This window comes from Amblyomma americanum, chromosome 1 (assembly GCF_052857255.1).
Source record: "Amblyomma americanum isolate KBUSLIRL-KWMA chromosome 1, ASM5285725v1, whole genome shotgun sequence".
Taxonomy (NCBI): Eukaryota; Metazoa; Arthropoda; class Arachnida; order Ixodida; family Ixodidae; genus Amblyomma; species Amblyomma americanum.
The window spans coordinates 195,360,184-195,387,308 of NC_135497.1; the positions used below are offsets into that span (position 1 = coordinate 195,360,184).

At 42.5% G+C, this 27,125-nt stretch overlaps 1 protein-coding gene across 1 annotated transcript in view; it reads left to right on the forward strand.

Moving 5' to 3' along the window:
- The first annotated feature begins 4,977 nt into the window (after positions 1-4,977).
- Positions 4,978-27,125, forward strand: part of LOC144114448 (ribosomal RNA processing protein 36 homolog) — a 26,134-nt gene continuing 3,986 nt past the window's right edge. The window contains 7 exon segments of the mRNA XM_077648194.1: positions 4,978-5,305; positions 5,393-5,408; positions 5,471-5,531; positions 6,915-6,986; positions 13,520-13,586; positions 26,181-26,360; positions 26,944-27,055. Coding sequence (XP_077504320.1) covers positions 5,213-5,305; positions 5,393-5,408; positions 5,471-5,531; positions 6,915-6,986; positions 13,520-13,586; positions 26,181-26,360; positions 26,944-27,055 — 601 coding nt within the window. The 5' untranslated portion in view covers positions 4,978-5,212.

The following is a 27,125-nucleotide window of genomic DNA, read 5'->3' on the forward strand; positions in this document are numbered from 1 at the left end:
TATTTGGCTACATTTCTATTTTTGTGTTCATTCTGACAGACTTGTCAGATAACATTTGTTGTGCCTTTAGAGAACACACAGAAAGTCGGACTAAGTCTTTGCTGAGCAATGAGTGCAAGCCTGCTAAGCTCGTAAGCTTGCATGAGAGTATATAAAATCATGGCATACGGGGATGGCATCACTACCTGTTAAAAACAGACCTTGAAAAACTATACCCAATATTTATGGCTGGTGGCAGTTGTCAGCCTGGCTCTGAAGAAATTTGGGGGAGTTAAAGTGCGCACAGCACTTCTTTTTAATCTTGCAGTCTGAGTGGGCTATATTAAGTGACGTTCAGTTTAAATTCGCTCATTAATATCACTGCCCCTATAATTGACAGCACAGGAACATCAGCTCCTGTGAAAATTTTTGTGTGTTTGTTCAAGCAGTGTTAGTGGCAGGAACGAGTGGGGACAAATAGGTGTTCAGCCTCAGAATGATATGTTTTGTCTTAGTTTGCAGGCATCAAGAGTTCAGTGTTGCTTGGAACGAAAACTAACAAAAAAAGTTCACCAGCATCTGCCTCGCGATTCCTTAGAGCACTGTCTCTACTGGATATAATGGCATTATATGTGTAGGCTATTAGGTCCACACCATTTTCAATCTCTTTTGGTTGTCAGAATATCAGCTGTTGGTGACCATTTCACTTTGAGTCAGCTATCTTTGCTGTATTGGTGTTACTTAAAAAGGCTTATCTCCTCACATAAGCTGCCATGATCTGCGCTTATTGAAATAGAAAATAATCTATGTACTGCAGACAAAAAACATCATTGTAATCTTCTAGTGTACTGTCAAGCTCCTAATTTCGGTCAGTTGTGTGAAATTGTTCAGTGCGCATGGGCATCTACTGCATTTGTCATTGCAAATTGTTGAATACATTGTGGCTGTTTGTGCAACTCACTTGACATATTGAAATTGAAAAGCAGTGCAGTTTATTCTTTTGGTATCCGTGCGCTGCTAACATTGTATAAATTTATTCTTTTGGTTTTATTCTTTTGGTCTCCGTGTGCTGCTAATATTGAATAACTTTATTCTTTTGGTTATGTATCATTATATGTTCACTCCTGCTTGGGCCAAGCAGTGGCCTGCAGTATTATAAAATAAATAAATAAGTTCCTTCGTTAGCCTGCTTCTTCACAAAGCTGCAGTTCCTCTTTTTTACTATTATACTTCAAGCAACCAGAGACAACATTGTGCCTTGCATCCAGGACAGAATTCCTATTGCTCTTTTCCACACTGTGCTGTTCCTCACAGCAAGGCTATTCTATCTGATGGAATTGCATTAACAGTTGTGCACCAACTTGTGGTAATAAGAGTAATTACTCCTTGGCATCCACCCAAGTGAAGCCTTATGGCTACAAAGGAAAGCTATGCAGTTTCCATGACAACCTTGTAGTTAAAGAATAATTAGCCATGGTCCGGGATTCAAACCCGGGACCACTGCTTTACTGGAGCGGTCGCTCTGTCAGCAAATTTTGTTTAACCAAGAGGTTTCTGTGGAAGCTGCATAGCTTTTCTTTGTTGCTGTAAGGCTGTGATTGGCTGGATGCTAATTACTTATTGCGCTGTCATTACAAATCTACTCCAGCTTGGGAGATTTCCCTAAATGATTTGACCAACTTGCATTAGTTTTAGTGGTTGCTTTGGAGGAAATTTTAAATCATTCTCTCGGCAACCATGAAAACCCTTGCATCGATCGATTCGAATAAAGAGCAATGATAACTTTCTTTGCAAATTGAAAAAAATTGCCCCTACTGTCTTTTGTCGCACATGGTGCAGTCCTCCCCATGCCTTGCATCCTTATTCTTTGCTGCTCATGCTCAGTTATGTTTCTTGCGCTGCCTGCACATTTGCAGCTATTTCTTTGTGGCCAGCTCTATGGGGCATGGACACATGTGCCAGTAGGCAGTAGGCATGGTAGCCGCGCCGACGAATTGAATTATTATTGTGACATTCGCGTGGGTATCGCCGAAATGGCTAAGCGGACCATGAATGGAACTTAATTTCTGGCCTGTTTACATGTTTATTCATTCCTGAAAGGTTCACAAGGGACTTTGCATGAGGGAGTATTGCTGGAGATTATAATGCACTGCACAGGAGTTGTGCAGAATTTTCTATTAATACTTAACGCCAACAGTAGTAGCATGTGCTGCAGCGGCATTTGATTCATGCCAGGCACAAACGTGGAATTGAAAGAGTGACGGCGGCAAGAATTATTTTTATTCGCAAGGAGCCGACATGCACAGAAAACAGAGGGGTAGGAAAACGATAGGTAGAAGGAATTCGGCACATAGACACATATCCGCAAGCCATTTTGACACAACAGTAACAGTGACTTCTTATTTATTTGGGCTGCCATCAGCCACTGCTGTTTGAAACAAATGAGGCAGATTTGTCACCACTGCATATATTTATGCTAGCTAATTTCCTCATTTCGCCTATTTTTTTGTCAACTTTTTCTAGCACGTCACAGCAGCCTTAGCCACGGCTCAGTTTAAGATGCTTTGCCCTTTCGCGTTTTTTTGCCTTTTTTAATTGACTGCTTTCACATAGAGAAGTGCAGTCTAGTTGATAAGTGAAACCTTAATTATGACTTCTTCAGGGAGGCCTTCTGCATGAATGGGGCAACCAACTTCTTTCTGCAGTCTACTTCTAACCACTTCCAACGCATCAAGAATACTTTCGGAATGCAGCAGGTAAACCATTCTGTTAAGAAGTTTTCAAGTTTCAACACAAAGCCATAAAGCTGCTCCGATAGGTACAGTGCAGTCCTCCGTGGTCGCTGTATTTTGTCAGCCTCGCAAGGAAAAAGTTTTCATTGGGAGAATGCATTGTAAGCAAGGTTATAAACATTTGGTAATTTGTCTTCAATATACACATTTACATGCAACATACCCTGCTAGGTAGAAAAAAAGTCTGCAGTTACTTTTAGCAATGTGCTCATCGTGGTCATGCGCTGGCATGCAAGCTGAATCCTGTTCTTGATGGAAGGCCTTGACACTGCATTTGAAGGCTGCTTATCTGGGCATGCTCCATATCACCTCCGTCTTCAAAGTCTAGCAGAGAATCTAGCACTGTATCAGTATGATTACCTTGCAATACTCATTTTATGAGTCCATAAAATGAAAGGCAATTGCCTAGGATTAAAAAATTGGGTCAGTGTATGGTGCTGGTTGCATCCTGAAGACTGCCTCATGATTCTGAACAGATTCTCAAGAGGATCTCGGCTAAGCTTTGAAGTCATCCGATATCTGTACTTCAGCGTTTCTTTCAGGTATGCCAACAGAAGGAGTGTGCTGAAAATATTCAAATGAAGAACAGCGGCTGTTGAGGCGCTCAGAAAACCACAACCCCTTTTTACAAGCCTCTCCCAATTGACGAAGAATGTTAAAATCTTCATATGTGAACGTCGCCATACGTGAACAAAAACGTGGTGACCCCGATAAGCGTGCAAACCAGTGCAAAACCGCACAACGAAACAGAGAGACCCGTCGCGGTGGCTCGGTAGTTAGGGCGCTCGGCTACTGATTCAGAGTACCGGGGTTCGAACTCAACCGCGGCGGCCGCAAACGCAAAAGGCGCCCGTGTGCTGTGCGATGAAGCACATCATTTACAGGACTCAGGTTCGCATCTTACATGTTTTAATTTTTATTTAAATTCCTCATAAGACGGTATATAATACTGCATGGCAGCAGTATTCAGAAAGGAGAATAGGGTGTAAAAATAGGGGGATTCGTTTCGCCTTCGACTCTGGAGTACGCGCACAAAATTTGCAACAAAAAAATCGTTTGCGTCGCTACGCCGATGACAGAACTGCGCATTGAAAAACCACGGTTAAGCTGAAATTTAAAAAATCAGCAATCGCATGCGCAAGTCATCTGAAAACACGCAGGGAATTCGTTTCGTGGGGCGAAACGCACGCGTCTCTATGACCGCAGTAGTAGCTCTATGACCGCAGACGACGTGAGTGGTAAGGCACACCGATTGCTCGCAGTGCTCGCAGTGCCACCAAGGTAGATGTGGTGCCACCGCGGCGGTCATTCAGCAGCAGCCCCCGCCGCAGCCCAACGTTTCGAAAAACTCCCGCCGGAGCCGGGCGCGACTTGCCCCTAGGGAGCAGCCTAACACCGCCTGGAAAAATAAAAAAAGAACGCTCGTAGGAGTTTACCTATAAATACGTACACAGTATAAATTGGCAATAAATTCAAGCGCTTCCTTTCATTTTTAATAGCCTTAATATCATACTTTTAATATTTTCAATAGTTTTCTTGGTGTCACTTATTTTTTGGCGATTGCTTTCCCTCATAGGCGATCCTTCATTAGAAATTTTCGCATTAAAACGATGGTACATTGCCCAGTGCTGCAGTTAGAGTATATCATGAATCGATACACAAAGGAATGTTGCATCATGAGCAGCAACGTAAACCAGAAGAACGGGTCGCTGAGCGCACTCAAAATTATTGGACGTCGCCGGGACACGTGTGCACGGAGCCTGACACAACAGATGTCGAGCAAGTGCGTTTCAAATTATAGCGCAGCACGCCTAAATTAGCGCCATATGCACACTAGTTCGAGTGCACTCTTGTCGCAGATGTCAGCGCGGTGAACGCCGCATGTAGACGCATCTCTTTGCTGTGTGCTAGCAGGAGCGATTGCGCAACGTATGTAGTGCTACAAAAAAAAAAAAAACAAGCCAACCCGACTCAAACTTTTATCCACGCGATAAAACAAGCGTGCCTTATTGATATAATGCCTAGTTGTCGAAGAGGGTCGCTGAACAAATATTCTGCCAGCGAACTCCGAAACCCCTGCTCAAGAGAAACGTTGGGTGCTAGCAGACAACTCTTGCTCCGATAGCTCAACCGCCGACCGCAGCGCCGCGGTGGCAGGAACTGCAGCGGCCGGCTCCTCCCCATGGGCGCGCCGAGGAGTTTCGAAACTGAAGTATATCTATAAACGTTGCCGCAGCCGGCGTACGCTATACTAGCATGCATACTAGCAAGTATTTCTACTGATAGCAATGCTCGGCTCGACTCGAACATGGCTCAAACTGCAAAAAAATTGCCGGACGTGACGTCTTTTCTTCAAACCGGATGCGACGTCTTGGGTTGAAATAACGCTTGCGTTATTTCGACCTTTGTAGCAGTCACTTCCAGTGGTTGCATCGTTTGGCATGGCTAGCATGGCGCTAAAGAAAGATACCTATGATTCAAGTGATTCAAGTTCCTCGTCCGAAGACGAACATGAACGAGGAGAAAAAAGCGAGGTGTGTTGTTGTTACAATTTATTTGCTGAGTGAGCAGGACACTAACGCATGCCGTTCTCTGTTTCTCTTCTGTCTTCAATCTTGCAGGAGGATATGAGCAGCAGTAAGTCTGACAGCATCAGCCAAGTCGTCTTAGTTAATAGAAATGGTTCAAACATTTTACAGGCCTGCCGCATATGCCTTTTGATGCACATCAAGCTCTCAAAGAAAAGATTGGTCTGAAGATGTACGTACATTCATTCTTTATTGGTTGCAATCTGGACGTGTATGGAATTAATACGTCTTTCTGAAAGGTCGCACTTCGTGGTCTGTTTGTCACAGGCCATTTTTCATGGCAGTAGCTGCTGGATTAGCTGCGAAAGCAAAGCGCCCGTGTCCTCTGCGGTGTTAGCGCATGGTAAAGTACCGCAGTTGGTAAAAATTAGTCCAAGACACAGCAATTCAAAGTGGGCCCTCGAGGTTTCAGTGGTGCATTATGCATACGTGCGTCTCTAGCGCACTGCTGCCACAAACTTATCAAAACACACGGAGAGTAATTACCATCTCGGGATATTTAAACTCCTTGTTTGCGTAACGTTACCACTTGATTTATGTTTGACAAACTTAATAGGTAAGCGTTTGAGCACCCCTGGGACATACAATGCAAGCTCGAGCATGAAGGATCGCTTGCGCACTGCAGCGCAGGTGCTTACATACAAGCAAGTATGTGTTGATGTAGTTGACTACTGGAACCTGTTGGCAAGAAACGAGGGCATGGTGCCTTGTTTTGATTTATAATCATTGATAGATGACCTCTAGTGTTAACAGAAATGAAGGGGCCTATATTTTCTGGCATTAGTGCCTATAGGATTGAAAACGAGGTTTCTGTGGAGTGCAGGACAGCACCGCTTGGTTGATACGCGCCTCTGTTGCTAAGACTTCAGAAGTTCTGGTTTTGAAAATTATTGATTCGACCTGTTTTTTGTGAAAGAAATCCACAGCTATCAATGCAAACTTCCAGATGTGCAACACAGTCATGCTGTCTGTCTTATTTTGTCTGGTTTTGGTGTTAGTGAAGTGCGCTTTGAAATTAGTCCCTGTCCATGCATGAATATATCTTGATAGAATGAAGGTAAAATGTACTAGTGGAGAGAGCACACAATACTCTGCTTTGACGTGTTTCACTGAAGGCTGCATCAGTTCGGGAGACAGGTGTAAATGGTCCTCAAACCTCACCGCTGTTGTGTTCACAGCAGCAGCAAATGCACATAAAGAGTGGACAGTGTCCAGTAGATGGCTGCCTAGTGGCTGCCTGTTTGGTGGTCCAGGAGTGCAGCAAAGGCTTACTCAGTTGTAAAATCTTGTTGACTCTTGTACCGTGGAAACTTGGAAAAGCTATGCGAGGTGCACCATCATGCTGCTTGGGACATTGTGTGCAAGCCAGTGGGATGCTTTTATATTGCCTCGTCTAATGTCAATGAAAATGTGGTTGGAGAAGGTGTGAATGGTCTGGGCATTTTCATTGGAGATATTAGTTTGCCCGGCCATATGCTTGTATCTGTATTATATTTATACATAAGCATTCAGTAAGCAAAGTGTTCTCATATGCCCTTTCTGTGTGTGTTTGCAGGTATGAAGAGGCTGTTTTTGGCTCAGATCGCAGGAAATCAAAGCAGCACTTTACTCGGGAAAACAAAAATCGGTAATAACATGAGAAGCTGTTTGACCATGTCAAAGGTTATATTTACTTCTCATCTCATGTGCAGAGTTATTTATCAATTTCATCACTGACTTGGTGATAAGCATCCAGTAACAATTTTAGCATTGAGAATGGTGGAGTAAATAATACTTTGCACTCTATGCGAGCAGCTATGACCGGTAAGTTAGACCGGTTGGCTGTTGGTGCTGTTGGTGGGCACGGGCATCATTGCTCACTTTTTGCATTCTTGCATTTTGAAATTTTTGCATTCCGTTTTCCTTGCGGAGGCATGTTTAGTAGGCCTTGTTAATTATGATAGCAGTATTCACAGGAATAATTGAGAATCATGGTACACAGTATAATTGATGCCCTGAAAGTAGTGCTCAGTCGTGATGTGGGTGTGTGAGGACCTGATTGAAATTGCAGAATTAATTAATCATCTAGGAGTGCGGAAATATTTTCTGTGCTGTCTTGGCATACTCACAACAATCGGATTTTCCTCCCGCTAGATAATAATTTGTGACTGCAAAAAAATAGTTATTCGGTGCCTTGGTTAGGCAGTGATTTCCTAATTGCTGATGGTTTTATTGACTCAAATGTGCTTTGTTAGCCCGTGAAGGCTTCATGCAGAGGTATGTTGTATTCTGTACATCCCTGTGTATAATTTGCTTGAAAACGTGAATGCGATTTTTTTGTCAGGTGCCCCTTCCTAAAACTTGCCCTTTCTTTGGGCTGTTTGAAATCTAGTGGTGCTCTGATTCTATTGGCAGTTACGTTAGTTAAGGTCTCGTGTATGAGCCACATGAAGTTGATGGGTTTGTAGTCTTTTAGGTGTTTGATGTAGACTTCATGTTTTCATATTATGTCATTACATGTTCAGGGTTGCAAGCTTTCCTGCTATTGACTCCACTTTCTGACTGGTTTGTCTACTACAGTCAAACCCGAATATATTGAACTCGAAGGGGATCATGAAATAGCAAATGGCAATAGATAAGTTTATCTGTAACCTAGAAGCAAAAATAGATAGCACTTATATTAGTGTAATGCTTCCGGCAGTTATGTGCCGCTCATTAGATTTTGCTAGGCCTAACCTGATTTTCATCGAAGCTGCATTGGACAGAGCTTTGGAAGTAGCTGTTGCCTATCACAAGATCTAGTCCTGTTACCAGTGCACTGTGAATAGAACAATTGCTCATTAAAATTAAGGTACAGTTGTCTTCTGCAACGCCTTTGTCAGCGAAGTAAGTGAAGTATTCCAGGTGCGGGCCTGTGCTAGGCATTAGTTAGGCTGGCTTCACCATATGGCAGCAATGTGGTGTGGAATACAAGTACAAGAGACAGAAGGTCACCCTAAAACACTCCACGTTCATCTCGTCATGCGGTTTCACAGTGCTAGTGCTGCCAGCAGGTGCCCAAGCCGTGCAGCCGACCCATCTCCGTGTGCAAAGTGTTCGAAGAGCACCGGTAGAGGTGCTACATGCAGTGCTGTGGTGTGTCGTTTGATATGTGGTACGACCGACAAGACTGAAGCTCAGTATACTGCATGACATTCCTATACTATACACACGGTTTTCAATTGGATAACTTGTGTGTTCGATGTAAACAGGCTCAGCTGTATACTGTACAATAAAAGACTCCTCTGCTACCTTAATTATCCTATCGAGGTTGTGCAGTGGATATGGTGTTTAGCTGCTGAGACCAAGGTCTTGGAATTGAATCCTCACCATGGCAGCTGCATTTCAATGGAGGCAGAGTACAAAAGCGTAATGTCAGTGCACGTTAGGAACCCCAGGTGTTTGCAAGTAACCTAGAGCCCACCACTAGAGCATTTCTCGCAGCCCGTGTGCAGATTCGGGATATAAAACCCCAGGTACCACATACTATACTAATTATCTTGTCGAAATTGCTAATGACATTTCAATGTCTGTCTTGTACATACAACTGGTTTCTGCCAGACTCTAGTTTCTTCGTTGTTGCTTTGAGACTTCTTGTGTGTTTTAGCGGTTCGTTTGTTTTCTTCATGTTATACTCCTGAATGTTGCTGTTTATTCTTCATTCGAAAAGAACCCACAGCGTCAGAGGCATTATTGCAAGGAGCAAAGAGGTTTGTAAAATTCTTCCACACAGTTGTGGCACACCACATCCGCAGGTAAACGATTCCAGTCGTCAGTGGTCTGAACAAAAAAAAATGAATTTTTGAAAAGATAGGTTCTAGAGGTGCAAGGTTGAAGGAAGATACGATGACACAGAGGTTCCCGTTTGATTGTGGTAAATGAAATAAAAATTTTCAGCCGTAGATTTTTCCGATGTTCACGAAGTGACATCCAGCCTAGGTCTTTCTTTAACACAGTGGAGCTAAGAAAGCGATCACTTTCCCAGAACGAACCTGGCAGCAAGAGACTGAATTCTATAGAGTGCATCAGTATGAACACTGTGAACCAGATCCCACACAGGACAGGCATACTCAAGAATAGGCCCGACATGAACATGATTTATAGCCGCTTTTATAATCATGTTCTTTGGATTTCGTTGTAAAAAACTTAGAGATCATCCAGCCTATTAACCTGGGCCGACCATGAACCATCTTCTAAAAAAGGCACTCTCAAATATTTGTAAGTAGATTATCTTTTTAGGACCTCTCCGTGCAGTGAATATTGATAAGTTAATTTGCATTTTTTTTTTGCGTGAGGGATAATTGTACACATTTTTTTCACATTCAAAGACATCTGGTTTTTAGTGCACCGTAGTTCAACATCATTAACACATCATTAACTGTTTGTGATCCGGTTCCCCAGACACATTTAGTGTACGGAACACAATCATCAGCAAACAACTTAATGTTAGATTGTATACCTGAAGAAATATCTATATCAATTAAAAACAAAAGTTGCCCAAGTGCAGAACCTTGAGGCACTCCTGAGGTAACAGACCAGATCTGAGTTTATGCTGTTGAGGACTTGTTTTCATGATTGTAAATGGTCCTCAATCTATGTGGCGACTTTAGTGTTGATCTTTAGTTCTTTCTGTTTTTTTACCAAGATAGGATGGGAGACAGTGTCGGAAGCTTTCCTGAAATCTAGGAAAATAAAATCAATTTGACCATTTTGATCGAGTTTGGAAGCTATGTGATGTTAGAATTCATTCAGCTGCATTGTACAAGCGAACCCCTTTCTAAAGTCATGTTTGTGTTTATTCAAAATACCTACAAAAGTAATGTGTGTCATTAATTCTGAAAACAATGTGTGTTCAAAGAGTTTACAACAGACTGGAGTGAGCAAAATTGGAATGTAGTTTGAGACTTTGGATTTGGGTCTATATTTAAAAATGGGTACTACATTTGCAGTTTTCTAATCATTAGCTTACCTTCTGAAAGTGACTTTTTATATATTACATAGAGGCAACTGGCTATGGCAGCAGAACAATTCCTTAGAACTCTCTGAGATGCCATCAGGACCGCAAGCTTTTGATTCATCGATGTTTTGAAGCAGTTTCGCTGTACCGTTAAGGAAGAGCTCAACCTGATCCATACAAACAGGCTGCACGTTTTCAGGCTTCAAGTGAGGGTTGTTACAAAACAAACACAGACTGAAAAAATTCTCTTAACAACCTAGCCTTGTCATAATTATTAGTCACATGACCTTCATACTCGAGAGCTGGGAATAGTAGCTTATCTTTTCCACAATGTTTCATATATCTCCAGAATTTCTTTTTGTTGCGCTTGTAAGATGTGTGGCTAAGTCATAAAAAAACTAATTATGGCTTTCCTTTGCCTGGTGCTTATAAAGTGATGTTAATTCCTTTATCATATTAATGTTGTTCACTGACTTTGTCCTGCAATATTGAGCATATACGCGGCATCTCTTTTTGATGAGTCAAATTAGAAGGACAGTGATCCATGGCTTCTTCCTTTTCTTTAGCTTCGAGGCTGACATGCCTGGCACATAGAATACGTTAGAGCTAGAACTCATTTCTTGAACAGTGTCCACAAACTATGTCCAGTGTGTCTGCCATGCACTCAAACAACAAAAATTGGTTTTGTAGTGCCTGTGAAATCGCCTTGTAAACTCCTTTGTTAAAAAAGATGATTCTCTCCTATCTTCGTTCTTTTTTTGTTTTTGTGAGAACTTCGGACTAAATTAGTAACTACCATTACCACTTCCATTTATTGATCACCTTGATAGGTTTGCAAGTTTTGTCTTGTCTTTGGGTCCAGAAATCTGATGTTCAAAAAGGTCTGTGGTTTTCTACAAGATGTTGTAACAGCGTAAGGTTTTGGATGAGTGGGGAATCCACGAGATCGTTCATGGCGTATAAAAGGCACACAAACGAAAAGGGGAGAAACACCGGACAAAAGTGATAACTTCCACTGCGTTTTATTTGGCACACATTCTCTCATAAATTGGAAAGGAGACAGTGTGTTACTAAACACCAACAAAGCATGAAAAGAAAAGATCCAACATGAAAAGATCCAACAAACCGGAAGTTGGTCTTTTTGTGCGCACCAGCTGCTTTTTTGCAAGTTTGCTAGCGCCTGCTCTAGCTACCTTATTCCGTATCTCAGTTGTGAATTTGTGGTTAGTTAATTTGGTCGTGTTGGGGTGTTCCTTACATCTACATCATTCTGTAGTGTTTATGCCTCACCATTTCTGATTAACTCAAAAAGCCCTGTGACATTCCATTTAATGCGCAGTAACTCCTCAAGCCAATTGCACGAGTTTCAGTGAATAGAAGGCATGGATCATGTAACCTCTTGCTATCCTTCCCTTCTCACACCATGTCCAGCTTGTTCCCTTCAAAGACAAGTTTAAAAATTATATTTGATTATCCTAATAGCACTACAGTTTTTTAGTAGTCTTGAATATTCGTGTCGAGAAATTCAGTGCTTATAGTCAGTGACTACTCATGTAATAAATTTGCATGTACAGGTATGCATTTTGAAGTGAAGGAAGCAATAATTGTACATGTTCTAAGGCCAGTGATTCTTTCAGTGTCCTGTGTTAGCAGTGCGAATGCAGCGTGCTGAAATTTTAGTGAGCTTTGCAGAATTGTGAATCGGAAGCTTCCATAGCAGTGTCCCTCTTGTTTTCTAATGAACTGTACATAGTGCCTCTGTCATGTCTGTGTAGGTGTGTTATTTATGGATATTTGTATATGTGTGTCTGCTCGTTATATGAGTGCCGCAATAAGTGTTCATGAATAATAAGAATAATAATAATGAATGTATAAGAATAGAATAAGAATGGGGTGGAGCGCATATGGCAGGTTCTCTCCGATCATGAATGGCAGTTTACCAATATCCCTGAAGAGAAAAGTATACAACAGCTGTACCTTACCAGCACTCACCTACGGGGCAGAAACATGGAGGCTAACAAAAAGCGCTCAGCTCAAGTTATGGACAACGCATTGAGCTATGGAACGAAAATTGATAGGTGTAACGTTAAGAGGCAAGAAGCGGGCTAAGAGACAAGAAGCGGGCAGAGTGGGTGAGGGAACAAATGTGTGTTAATGACATAAGAAGGCAAGATAACCGCTGGTCCTTAAGTGTAACGGAGTGGATTCCAAGCGAAGGCAAGTGTAGCAGGGAGTGGCAGAAAGTTGTGGGCGGATGAGATTAAGAAGTTTGCAGGCATACAGTGCGCGCAGCAGGCAAAGGCCAGGGTTAATTGGAGAGACCTGGGAGAGGCCTTTGCCCTGCAGTGGGCATAGTCAGGCTGATGATGATGATGAATAATGCACACGTCCATCGTGTTAGATACTCAGGAGTTTACTTTTTTTTAGCTAATTTATGAGCACTTACTGTGGTTGTAAGCAGCATCTCTCAATCTTCATTGTTTTCTTGTTTTTTGTTTCTTTTGCTATGACTTGGGCAGTATCATAGTGATGGGCTGGTTTTGAGGGCACACCTAAGCTTTGTAGTTGAGATTGACAACCCATTTTGAGATACAGCTGATGAAAATGCCTTCCAGCTAATCTGTTTTTCATCACTAGAGCAAAACTTTATTTTTATAATACAGGTTTACAATGGTCTTGTATGTCTACACAAATATCTGGAAAAAGCCACCGCAGTGGCTCGGTGGTTATGGTGCTCGGCTGCTGATCCGAAACATGCGGGTTCGATCCTGGCTGCGGCGGTCGCATTTCGATGAAGGCGAAATGCTAGAGGCCCGTGCACTGTGCGATGTCACTGCACATTAAAGAACCCCAGGTGGTCGAAATATCGGGAGCCCTTCACTATGGCGTCCCTTATAGTCCGGATCGCTTTGGTACTTTAAACCCCATAAACCACAAATAGCTGGAAAGAAATAATTCTTGACTTCTGACCTACACTTTTATTTCCAAAGTTCGTGTTGCGTTTTAAAACAGTACATGGAGAATACAAGGCAATGGCATTATTCCCTGTGCACAAATTGGCATATGTATGTGCACATTGTACATGATGCCTGATCACAGGTTGCATTGTTGCAAACACCTTCTAGCTATTGTCCATGTCTGAAAATAATATATATTTAAGACTGATGTGCTGTTGCATTTCACAGGCCCCGTGAAATGTCTGCCAAGCGACAGGTACCTGTCTTCAGGGAAGTCTTTCAGGTGAAAAAAAAGGTGAGCATGCAGTAATATCTTGTGTAACAGTGTGCTAAAGAGGGCTCCTTTTACTTTAGATCACACAAACAGTCAGTGCATTCTGTGCAAGCAGCATGACTGGTGCTGAAAGGAAAGATGTATGTGAAAATTTTGAAGGGGCCCTGAAAGTTTGAAACACTCTTTGAAGCCTATCTAGTTGTTGGATTATTTGCTAATGAGCATGTGCATCTAATACAGTTGCACATGTCGAGAACTGGGGCCGTATTCTGTACCGCTCTCAATACTAAAACGAGACTAAAACGCTCACAATGCCGCCATATTGCCCGCTCCTATTGGTCAGCTTTGGCCGGCGGACATTTAAATTTTTTGCGTCATCGAGGGCTGCTATTAACGTAGTGAACACGGCTGAAGTGGTGACGTTGCGCACCTAATTATGCAGGCTGAAACTTGAGAGCGAAAAAGGTAGCACCTAAACTGCTCACAATCTTTGTGAGCGAAAATGGCGGCTGTTTACAGCGTCTTATCTTATACAAGGGTGGCCGCACGAGCAATAGTGTAGGAGGATGCGAAGGCGATTTTGACGCGCGGGTGAGTTATTTCGACGCTTTGACTTAGGAAGGAGACTGCAGAGTGGCTGTGCGATGAGCTCGCTGTTGAACTGGGAGGAGCTTGGGTGAGTGCGCTGTCAGTGGAGCTGCAGTTGCTGTGCGCGCTGCGCTTCTTCGCCACCGGTGGGTGTCAAGGCACCGTAGGAAATGAAGCAAACGTCGGCGTAGCCCAACCGACTGTGAGCGGGGACCATTGCCAACGTTGGGTCGCAGAAGGGGTGTGTTCGCTTTCTGGGAAGAAGAGGTACTGCACATACAAGTATACTTTACGTTTATGTACAGTTACCGTATGGAATTTTCAAGTGCAATTAAGAAAAAAATTTCTCTTCAGAGTTTCTGTTTTCATACAGAGGCTACCTGTACAATAAATGCTGCATGGTACAGAACTTTAGAACGCTAGAACTTTATCTAGTGAGGCTAGCCTAGCAGTGCTGTTCGAGGAACTAGCGTGAATTAAATGGGATGTGATAGGGCTTAGCGAAGTTAGGAGGACAGGTGAGGCGTGTACAGTACTAAAGGACGGACACATACTGTGCTATCGCGGATTAGAGGATAGACGAGAACTAGGTGTGGGATTCCTGATTAATAAGGATATAGCTGGCAACATATAGGAGTTCTATAGTATTAACGAGAGGGTAGCAGCTATAGTAATTAGGCTGAATAGGAGGTACAAGCTGAAAGTGGTGCAGGCCTACGCACCCACATCCAGCCATGATGACCAGACCGTTGAAAGTTTCTATGAAGACATAGAATCGGCAATGAATAAAGTAAAATCGCAGTACACGGTACTGATGGGCGACTTCAATGCGAAGGTGGGCAAGAAGCAGGCTGACGACCACGCGGTAGGTGACTATGGGATAGGCTCTAGAAATAGCAGGGGAGAGTTATTGGTCGAATTCGCGGATAAAAGTAATTTACGGATCATGAATACCTTCTTCCGCAAACGAGAAAACAGGAAGTGGACCTGGAAGAGACCCAATGGCGGAACTAAAAATGAAATCGGCTTCATACTATGCGCTAAACCTGGCATCATTCAGGATATGGGCATCCTCAGAAAGGTGCGCTGTAACGACCAGAGAATGGTAAGGTCTAGAATTAGCTTAGACTTGAAGAGGGAACGGAAGAAGCTAGTGAAGAAGAAGACCATTAACCAAAAGCCAAAAGAGGGAAAGCCAAAGAGGGTTAGCCAAAAGAGGGAAAGCACAGGAGTTTAGGATAGCGCTGCAAAACAGATATTCGGCTTTAACTGAGGAAGACGATCTTGATGTTCATACAATGAACGATAATCTGACATCAATAATTACGGAGTGCGCAGTAGAAGTAGGCGGTAGGACAGTGCGACAGGATACCGGGAAGCTATCTCAGGTGACGAAAGATCTGATTAAGAAGCGCCAAAGCATGAGGGCGTCTAACCCTACCGACAGAATAGAACTAACAGCTATCAAAGTTAATAAATAAGCGCTAAGTAAGCGACATAAGGAAGTTTAATATGGAGAGCTTAAAAGCAGGAAGAGGAAACTAGGCATAGGTAAAAACCAGATGTATGCATTAAGAGACAAGCAGGGCAATGTCATTAGCAATATGGATAAGATAGTTAACGTAGCCGAAGAGTTCTACACAGACCTGTACAGTAGTCAATGTAATCAGAGCGTTAATGAGAAAGACAGCAGTGCACAGCAATGCGTCATCCCGCCAGTAACGAAAGATGAAGTAAAGAAAGCCTTAGAAGCAATGAAAAAGGGAAAAACAGCTGGGGAGGATCAGGTAACTGCAGATCTGTTGAAGGATGGAGGGGACATCGTGCTAGAAAAACTAGCCACCCTGTATACGCAATGCCTTATGACCTCGACTGTACCAGAAGCTTGGAAGAATGCAAACATTATTTTAATTCATAAGAAGGGAGACGCCAAGGACTTGAAAAATTACAGGCCGATCAGCTTACTATCCGTTGCCTACAAAGTATTTACTAAGGTAATCGCTAATAGAGTCAGGGCAACGTTAAGACTTTAATCAACCAAATGATCAGGCAGCCTTTCGTAAAGGATATTCCGCAATAGATCATATTCACACTATCAATCAGGTGATAGAGAAATGCGTAGAATATAACCAACCTCTATACATAGCTCTCATTGATTACGAGAAAGCATTCGACTCAGTGGAAACCTCAGCAGTCATACAGGCATTGCGTAATCGGGGTAGAAGAGCCTTATGTCAAAATACTGGAAGATATATATAGCAACTGCACAGCTACTATAGTCCTCCATAAAGTCAGCAATAAAGTTCCAATAAGGAAGGGCGTCAGGCAAGGAGACACGATCTCACCAATGCTGTTCACCGCATATTTGCAGGAGGTATTTCGAGGCCTGAATTGGGAACAGTTGGCAATAAGAGTAAATGGAAAATACCTAAATAATCTGCGATTCGCCGATGACATTGCCTTGCTGAGTCACTCAGGAGGTGAACTGCAAATCATGATCAATGAGTTAGACGGGCAGAGCAGATCGATGGGTCTAAAAATTAACATGCAGAAAACCAAGGTAATGTTCAACAGCTTAGCAAGGGAACAACAGTTCACAATTGGCAGCGAGAGCCTGGAAGTTGTGACGGAATACGGCTACTTAGGGCAGGTAGTGACAGCTGATCCGGATCATGAGAGGGAGATAACTAGAAGGATAAGAATGGGGTGGAGCGCATATGGCAAATTCTCGCAGATCATGAGTGGCAGTTTACCAATTTCCCTCAAGAGGAAAGTGTACAACAGCTTTATCTTACCGGTACTCACCTACGGGGTAGAAACGTGGAGGCTAACGAAAAGAGTTCAGCTTAAGTTAAGGACCACGCAGCGAGCCATGGAAAGAAAAATGATAGGTGTAACGTTAAGAGACCGGAAGCGGGCAGAGTGGGTGAGGGAACAAACACGGGTTAATGACATCCTAGTTGAAATCAAGAGAAAGAAATGGGCTTGGGCAGGGCATGTAATGTGAAGGCAAGATAACCGCTGGTCCTTAAGGGTAACGGAGTGGATTCCAAGAGAAAGTAAGCGTAGCAGGGGCCGGCAGAAGGTTAGGTGGGCGGATGAGATTAAGAAGTTTGCAGGCAAAGGGTGGATGCAGCTGGCAAAGGACAGGGTTAATTGGAGAGACATGGGAGAGGCCTTTGCCCTGCAGTGGGTGTAGTAAGGCTGGTGATGATGATGATGACAGTGTACATAATGCATTTTCAGGACTAGAAAACATTTTGGCATATATAAGATGTGTAAATACCAAAGCTAAGCTTTTAGCTTGACGGTATGTGGCTAGGTGTTTCACTCAGTGCGAAAAGCTGTACCTACTGCGAGGAGACCGCTGTACAACAATGCATAAGAAATATTGTTAGGTGCAGTGGCTACAATGACTGCTGAATGACGAGAGCATCACTGATAGACAAAGATGTTTAAACATCACAGACACATCATCAAGGAGATGGTGTCTGAGTAAAGGTTATTTTACAATAACAAAACATGCAACACCATGACTGGGAATGCTCTACAGCTCTGAGAATATAAGGGCAGCTCCACTATAGGAAATTTTGAGCACTCTCTTATTGCCCCATAAGTGGCACCTAGCTTGGTTTGCGATAACACAAGGCTATGAAGTCTTGTCAATGATGACACAAGACGGTGACAATGCCAAATGTTCCGTCAAGCTCCTTATGCTATCACGTAATATGTTTGACAAGTGTAACTGTTTTTAAGCTACTTATTGTCTAGGTATTTAATATCCGTCATTTTCAACTGATTGTTTCCTTTCCTACTGGAGTGGCCTGTATACAGGGTGCCCCAGATAAGATGGACCATAATTAAAAAAAAAAAACCTGTGTTCTTCCGAGCTAAAAAGAAGTGCATAGAAGCTATGTAAATTATTTAAATCCCTTCAAACACTGCCCTCACCAAACCCAGCGGTACCAACATCACTCCATATTACACATCAGTGCCCTTTCCTACCTACTTCACTGCCCTGTATCATACGCAAACTTAAACATTGCCTCTACAAATTCGTTGTGGAGAATTCAAGCGCTGTGTACCAGTGAACGTAAACAAACTTGCTCAACTTTCTGCCCTGTTGCAATTAGCATCTACACTAGCCATACAAGCAAACTACTTCTTGCCTGGTTGACCCCAGGTCTAATACAAGATCAGCAAATAATGTTAATGAAACAAGCTCGTTTCCTCCTTGGTGACAATAGCAAAGATATCGAATCAAGTGCTTCCTTTCTGTTTAAACAAACTAAGTGGAGCATAAACATAGCGATTTCTGCATCTTGCACATGCAAAAAAAAAAAAAAAAACTACCGCAACAACTGAACATCAACAGAACGGAGCAACAACACCACCAGCAGAACATCAAGTGCTTAGCCCGATGTGAACGGCATCACTTGGTTATGAGGCAGAAGAGTGATCGTTGCCACAGGGGCAGGTCGTGTTGGCTCTCATTACCCGCACCAACATCGCTAGCTATCAACAGCTGTCTGCTCCTGTCAGTCGGCAGTTGGTTCTATGTGATGTTTCATGGCCGTGTGGTATTTTGTAAAGAAAAATAAACAGAACCAGTCGTCACTCGGTCATCGATAGTAGGTGCCGACTGAGAACGCGGACTAAAGTTGTTTTCGTCGATTTTCCAGCCGAGTGCTGTATGTAAGTTGATCTCCGCAGGCCCATAGCATTCACTGCCTTCAAACAGATTTTTCCGCGCTCTTAAGACATCCGCAAAGTACCTTGATTTTAGACGACACGCAAAAAAACGAACTAGCCATGGAATCAGCTGTTTTCTTGCAGGCCGCCATGTTCACGCTATACCACTGCCAGTGCGTCCTCATTGCAAGAGAAGTTACCCTACAGCAAATTTAATTGCAAAACTGAGAATGCTTCTAATTTCCTTTTATGTTGAGTTTTCAACACAGTTTATTACCAATATAAAATATTTATTTTCTTCATTGCATTTTTGTTTATTTTTAGACTGACATGTCCATGCTTTACCGCTGACAGCACACCTTCGCGGCAACAAAATTGACTGAACCGCAAATTTAATTGCAAAACTGAGAACGCTTCTTGCTTTGCTTGGTGTTGTTGAGTTTCAGATACAGTTTCTTGGCAAAATAAAACAATACTTATATTATTCACTGCATCTTTACAGCAAAACTTAAGCCTACGGTCCCTTGTCGTGCAAATGAAAGCTTCCGGGGCGGAGCCCTGCTACTAGCCACCTCAACCTTGCGGCTAATTGGTTGATCCCGCGGTTGGCGTCTTGCAGTGCCGTCGTTTTGACGTCACGCTCTCAAACTTGAGAGCGATTTAGAGAGCGGTGCAGAATACGGCCCCTGGCTAGTAACTGCATGTATGACAATGCAGAGCCTGTAAAAGGGTGGCGTGCAGTAATGCAGCTTAGTTTATAGCATATGTGTTGCCTATCCTTTCTACATCCACTTTTTTTTTTGTGGTGTTTTGCAAAACTGTTATGAACCAATCAGCCCAGTGCCAATATGTTGTTGGATTCCTTCAATGTCACGAGTGGCAGGTGCCAGTGTTAGCAGAAGTGAGGAAAGCATGCCAAGCAGATTCAATGAGTTGTATCCCTAAACTTGAAGTAACAGGTTCATGTGTAAAAGAAAAAGAAAATACTATGAACTATAATAAGTCACAATGTAGCTAGATAGAATATGCACAACCATTGTGCAAGGGTGGTGCAGACATGTAGCTTCTAGCCTAGGCATCATGATGGGAAAGGGAAGCCTCAGAAGTGCTGGAGATCAATTTTTGATCATTGGTCACTTTTCTGACACAAATAGCGTCGAAAAAATTATTACATTTGAGGTGGTACACACCACACCAGACATATTTTGAGAGTGATGAAAGGTGTTTTTGTGCCCTTTTAAAAGGTATAGTTCTTGTTACACTTGTGAGCAGGCATTTTATGTTGAAGTTCTTGAGGCATACACTGAAGGATTGTGCTGAGGTGGCACGTAAGAAAGCATAGCAGATACTTTGCAACAGTGGCGTCTCTCTCAGTTACATTCTAGGCCATTGCAATTCTTTGGTTCTTGTAATCAGCATAGAAAGTGCCAACTTCAGCGGCCTGCTGCTGCTAACCAATGTTTACTAAGTCAGTTTCTCCTAAATTTTACCAAGTGTCTGTTGCATTAAGCTTAACACGTCATCTGGCACTCGTCTTTCATTCAGTAGCAGCACCGTGTTGTCTAAGCTCTTTGCTCGTCTTTTCATCTTTTTTGCTGTCGCAGGCATGTTTAAGGTTGGGTTTCCTTGATGTGTTGGCAGTAGTGTGTGCAAGCTGTCGCATGCTAGCTGTCTCAGTAGCATCAGTAGCATTACAGTAGCATCTGGTGAGCTGTGCTGAACGCCATGAATACTGCAGAGGGCGTAGATGGCACAGAAAAAAATGGGAGAATTTTGATGTAGTTAAACTGAGTAGACGTGTGAAAGCATGTGTTTAGCCTGATTGGCTCGTGGTTTTGCTTTGCTGGGTCTTCGGTATGTCTGCCGACGATATTAAACTTCGGTTAAGCTGTGATCGAGGTTAAGCTTATGTGATCGCGCCAGAGATGGAAGTTGATAAAGTTGGTGATGTGCTGTGCACAGCGCTAGTGTGTGTTGCAGTTTAGCACGAGGTGTGATCGGCTGCGGCGATAGCATTGTGCTCTTGAGCAGTGGCCAGTTATGTTGATCTGTTCGTGCCGCCATGGGTTCGAATCCCAGTCGCGGCAATATTCATTCTATTTAAGGTCAAGGCTTCACCGATCAACCGGCTTTTGCAGCTTTGGTCATGAAGTAGAGCTTTCACTCTAAAAGGATGTCATGACTTATGAGAAAAGGCTCTCTTCACTTGCTGTAGATGCAATATGCTGGAGGAACCTCACTTGTTAAGGATAGGCCATATTTATTTTTAGAGATTTATAAGAATAGTCGTGATAGCTAAGTACAAAGCCAGACTCTGTCCTTGACCATGACCAAGGGAGTGTTAGCTTAGAAAATATAGGCCTTTTGTGCAGTCTGACCAGTGGATGGGGATTAGTGTTGTCTGTACCACTGATGCAGGTAAAAGAAATTGTCAGTGCTTACAAGAGTGGAACTTTTGCCTAGTTGGTCACACATACTAAAAAAATTGCAGCATTCTTTGTCTTTCTTGCACTGTAATTTTTACAGTTTCGGTGCCTACGGAGCCACTAAAAAAGCGTAATATGCAGCACATAGTCACTGTTGTTTATTATGTATATGCGTTGTGATGTGTTCATGCTGGAGCAGCATGCATAGGCTTGAGTTCTTTAATGAGTTCATAAAATGTATGTCATCTCCTACTATATTTTACATTCTTGCATGTTTCAGATGTAATCTGCGATAACTTCTTCACAAAAATGAAGCACGCAAGAACCTGATTCACAATGACACTGATTGTGCAATAGAGAAATCTCACTGTAATCACTGCACATGCTCATTGTTCTGCCAGTGCCTGTATGTGAAGAGACCTTATTGCCAGGCATAAATGTAGCTGCACTGTTGCTTTTACAGTCACCAACTGATTTTTTGGACTCTCTGAGGACCACGAAAAGGACTGAAAAATCAAATTTCACCGTAAAAATCACTTTACATTAACATCTAAGCCTGTATGGTATAGGAAGGGATCAGCAGTTTTGTGCACATTCTGAAGCTTTACATGATTCGAAATCTTGCCGCGCACAGTGTACACAGACGTCGAGCTGTGACCGGTTTCGTAAGCTTGGCATTGGATGGGTCTGCCTTTGGCATGTTGCAGACAATCACACGTGCTGAAATGAAGTCCAGATGCAAAAGTGAACCTGCTGCTGCAAGAACTGGGCTGTGCCCACCGTACATTAGTACAGTACATTAGGTCTATGGGGCATGTCAGGGTGCTACGGAAAAATCAATAATCAAGTGCGTCCGAACTATCAGGTGTCCGAATTTTCGATCGGCAAGTTCCACTGGTTGGTATTCTTCACAGGCACGCACATGTAAACTAAGGTGCATTTCACAAGATTGGCGCATTCACAAGATGCTGTAACATTCGTTTTTGAAAATGTGGAGGCAAATGCCCCCTTAATCCACATAAACTCTGGGTGGTAGCCAGCTGCCTTCAAGAGCACATGAGGAGTGAGGTGGAGGTCAGCCCTTTGTTCGAATTTCCTTCATTCTCTGGTTATTTTTCTTTTCTTTTGAATAAGCTAGAAATAGATGCTGGTGACTAAAGAGTGGGTGCTGGTAAGCTGTGTACTCATTCTACAGCTCCTCTCTCAGCCATCTTGAAGGCCACTGGCAACCATCTGGAGTTTATGTAGATTAACCTTTTATACGACCTTGGGGGCTTATTAGTCCCACTCTCTTCATGTGCTGGCAAACGGAAAGTGGTGCACCTATTTACACTATTTTTATTTGCTGAATACTACCGAACTGTCAAACAAACCATTCAGCGCGTTTTATACTTTCAATAACGGACCTCCCTTGCTGTTCTACAAGCGTGGATGCACAGTTCGACCAAGACCCATCTTGGCAGAGAGAAAAAAAAAATTTGAAAATCATTGAGCTTTTGAGCCTTTCCCATCAGTCAACTGCCTCATGGTGCTTCCTGAAACAATTTTCAATTCTAATCCATTTGTCTATATGTTTAAAAGACTGAGGTACAGATACATGCCAAATTAGGTATTTTTATGAAGTGATTGGTGCAACTGTGTACCTCTTATTGTCTACAAAATTAGTGGCCAAATGGCTTTGAGATATATGTCATTCAATTCCTAGAGACATTAGAGTGCTTTTTTACCATTTGTACGCATGTGAGACATGCACAGAACTTGTACCTTATAAAGGGTTACGAGGGCACCTGCCTATTTTCATATTCAAAAATGAGTGTGAGGGTGTTATCTAGAAACACAACCCCTTGCTTGGAAAGCAAGCTTTGTGGAGAAGCCAACTTAGATTTCTGCCAATTGTCCATTAGTCCCTGGCTTTCTTTTTTTCATAATTTGCACCAGATTTTTTTTTTACTCTGGAGATGGTAAATATGGTTTATCCAAAGCACAAAAAAATGCCATAAAAATTATCCTCAATGATACAGATCTTTATTGAGACATTTATATTCTTTGAAAATGCAAGTATTAATAACAATAGAACATAAAGGAAGGGCTCCTTCCTAGAAATGACCAATAAATATCTGCTTGTGCTGTGACAATGGACATAATCATAATGATCATCTCTGTCATTGAAATCTGTGGCGTCATTGTTCTCGTGATTCGCCGTGTTCTTGTGTGCTGAGAAAAATTTCGCCATTCAGCCAAAAAAATGAACAGCCTATCAGTACCTGTTGTGCCACCTGTCTGTAAAAAAAAAAAAAAAAACTGCATTGGACGAGTCCTACTCTCTTTAAACTGCACATCGATTGCCAGAAAACAGATAAGTTGGACTCGTCATAAGCCAAAAATGTATCTCTGCGTAGTGAACGAGCATGGCTTGTCACTCTCCTGCTAGGGTGTTAAAGTTTTACTTTAGCCGTGACTAACTAGCCAGATTAAAACTGTAAATTGTTTTTTTTTTCTGTATGTGTTTTGATTTAGAATTGAAAGGCAAAAATAGTAACTTTGTGATAATATGAATTAGTAAATGCCTTATGCTGGCACTTGAGCTGTGCTGGGTGTTAAGCCATGTGATGTGGCAACTTTGCAGGTGAAGTGTAAATTGTGAATGTGTAAACTGTGGAGTAGTGTATGGTCTCAAGCTGTTTATACCAGGTCTTATGTCTGGTTGCACAAGTTGACAGTACAGTCGAGCTTTTGTGGTGTGCTGTCTATGCGGTATCCACGGGTCGCCATCGGTCTGACCAAGTTCTCACACGGTTGGCACATTTTCGTGCGCCGCAGTCAGCAGTGTGAGTTTAGTCCTAGTGCTTCACGCGATGAAAGGTCGAGAAATGTATACCCGTAGAGGTGATCATTTCTGCATCTATGGTGCATAATAGATTTTGTAACGTCGTCTTTGCTCAGCACTAACCGGTGAGAGTCATCATGAAAAATGGCAATGCAAAGGAAACAAGGACAACATCGAAGAAGTATAGACCACAGGACAAGCAAAGAAGCATAGACCACAGGACAAGCCGCTTGTCCTTTGGTCTGTTTCTTTGATGTCCGTCCTCATTTACTTTGAGCTGCCATTTTCCATGATGATTGGACTAACTAGTTCACATGAAGATATGAACCGGTGACAGCCTGTTGCAGAAGACCACGCCGATGCTTGCGCGTGGGTGCAGGGGCGGTGGCAGCCAGTTTCTGTGCACAGGCAATGCTTCACACCGTTCAAGCTTTAGTCTTAGCTAGAGTCAATTTTCGTTGAGCTGAGCACAGACACAGTGCAATAGAAAGGGTCTTTTTGAGAAGCTCGTATGCAACACTAATATCTTTGATGCGCACCCACCTACCTTCTTTTGGCTGGGAGCCATACAAGGGTGCACTTCTGACAAAGTAGGCGCTCGAGCTCTTTCAGCTTGTAATATTTAATATGGCTTCTAAGGAATCGGTGACCGGTGCCTATATCGCATGCGATAACTGGTGCAACTGATGAGCATGCTCCAGCTCAGGCTGAGGTCATGACAACTTCCCTAGTACTGTTCTGCGAGATAAGATCTCTTTTTATGACCTGCTGTGAAAGATTGATGGGGTCCTGGGTTTGGATGGGGAAGACAGGTATTGTTAACAACCAACGAGAGTGCCGCTCCTCCTCTTGTCACAAGATCGTTTCCCGATGTGGACAAGCCCCACATTTATGTGAGCAGAAGCTAGGTGTTGTTGTGCACCATCAGCTGACTCCCCCTTTCTTTTTTTGTAATTTCTTGGCATAACAGGGGCCCATTTCATGGCTTCGCACAATAAGTGTAAGCAGTACTGATGTTCGTTTAGTACTGTGATGAGGACCGCACAGCGTGCCTCGGAGCGCGAGTTTTCGCGCCTGCGTGTTCGCTGTGAGTGAATTTTGCATCCGCAGATGTTCGATCTACCTGAGACTTGGTGCCATAAGCCCTAATGTAAATTGTGATGGTCACATCGTCTTTTTTCATAATAAGTGCATGCTCGTTATAGGTGGGGCCATTAATAAGTGGGCTTGACTGCAGGATGTAGCTGAGAGTTAGACTATCTTCATGTCAGCCCCACACGCACACACACACCCTCACAAGCTACCTTTTTCCCAGACAAAATTTCAAAATGAAAATGCAAATCGTGCTTTTGTGCAAGTATCCCCCCTCTCATTGTCATGATAGAATTCCATTAATCAATCCCTTATATGCATTGTCATCATTGTCATTGCCAAATGTGCATGTAGAAAGCTGTTTTTTTTTTTCTCCAGGGAATTGTGACTGCCACCTTGATATGTATTTGCTGTTCCGTTATTAGTAGGTAGAATGTCAAAATTCCTGCACACTGTGCAGTTTCAAAAAATAAACTACATGTATGGTTCCTCATTCTGAAGATCTATTCTTTGGCAAGTGCCATTATCAAAATTACTGCTAAAATCTGTGTTGTGTATGCCACTTGAAGGTACTAACACAGTAAGCCTTGCTCTTCTGAAACATGCAATTATTATTTTGGTGGAAACAGAAGCTTCACTGACTTATTTGGCCAGCTCTCCTAATGTGCTGGCCAAATAGCCTTTTATAGTAGTCCCACCTATAACTGTTTGATATGATACTCTAAATGTGAAGTGTAGATGGAAACCTTCATGGAGGTAATGGAATAAAGGGGAGTATAAAATTGTCATGTCCACATAGTTCATTTTTATACTTAAAAAAAAAGCATGTTGCATGATGAAAGTTTCAGCAAAAGGTGCTCAAAATATGATGAATTGGCCAGTCTTGGTTTGAAGTATTGTCATTTCACTCTGTTGCCAACATTTAGGAATGTGGTTTTGCTAGCAAGGTTGGCATAACATGGCTTCACTCTTTGTGTTTTCTTTCTTCAGGTTCATCAGGACCCAAGGTTTAGTGCTAGCACAGGAGAATTTGATGAAAAGGTTTTCAGGGAAAGTTACTCATTTATTAATGATATACGAGCCAAAGAACGAGACGAGGTTGCAGCCATGGTTCGGCATGAGAAAGATCCTCAAAGGCGCATGACACTGCAAAAACTTCTGAAAAAAATGGTTTGTACTTTAAGCCTATTTTGTGTGATCTATACACATTGTGGAAAAATAAGCCATTTGATTCTGTTGTGTGTGCATGCATGCATGTTTATGTGTTGTAAAATTCTTTTGTGTTGCTGTGAGTGAATGAGTGTAGAATTTGAGATAAAGTGGAAACATAACGTCAAGCAGTGCTTTACTATGATTACAGACAAACATGTTTACATAAAGAAAGCTGCTAATAATAGGGCAGTCTAGGAGAGTATTCCAACTTAATAATAGATGCTTATTGTGTTTAAATGGTAAAACTTGATCAGTGGCAATGCTGTTTAATGTCCAAATGGCTGGGTGACTTTACAGAGAAATCTAACAGGTTAGTGAGCGTTACTACTACATGGGACTTCAGCTTTTCCAGTTCGGCTGCAATGCTTTAGTAAGTCATTGCCTGAGGAAGAATTGTCAAAGATGACTTGTCCATTTAATCACAATTTTTTTTAAGTAAAACAAAATGGGTCACTTTCATCATTTTTCCTCTAGCATTGACTTGCAAGTGTCTTCAATCTGCGTTAATGTCTTGCATCTGTCTTACTTTTTTTTCTTTCAGGAAAACCAGGAAGCAACAGAAAAAATGAAGCGGGTGAAGGCTAACTTGGTATGAGCAGTACGTCAGTTCCTTGCCAGCCACAGAGAAAGAAAACCTATATATCTAAATAAGAGTAAGTTATAGTTTATATAAGTCAGGATCATAGCAGCTGAGTGTTTTTATAATCTGAAAGTTTCACATCA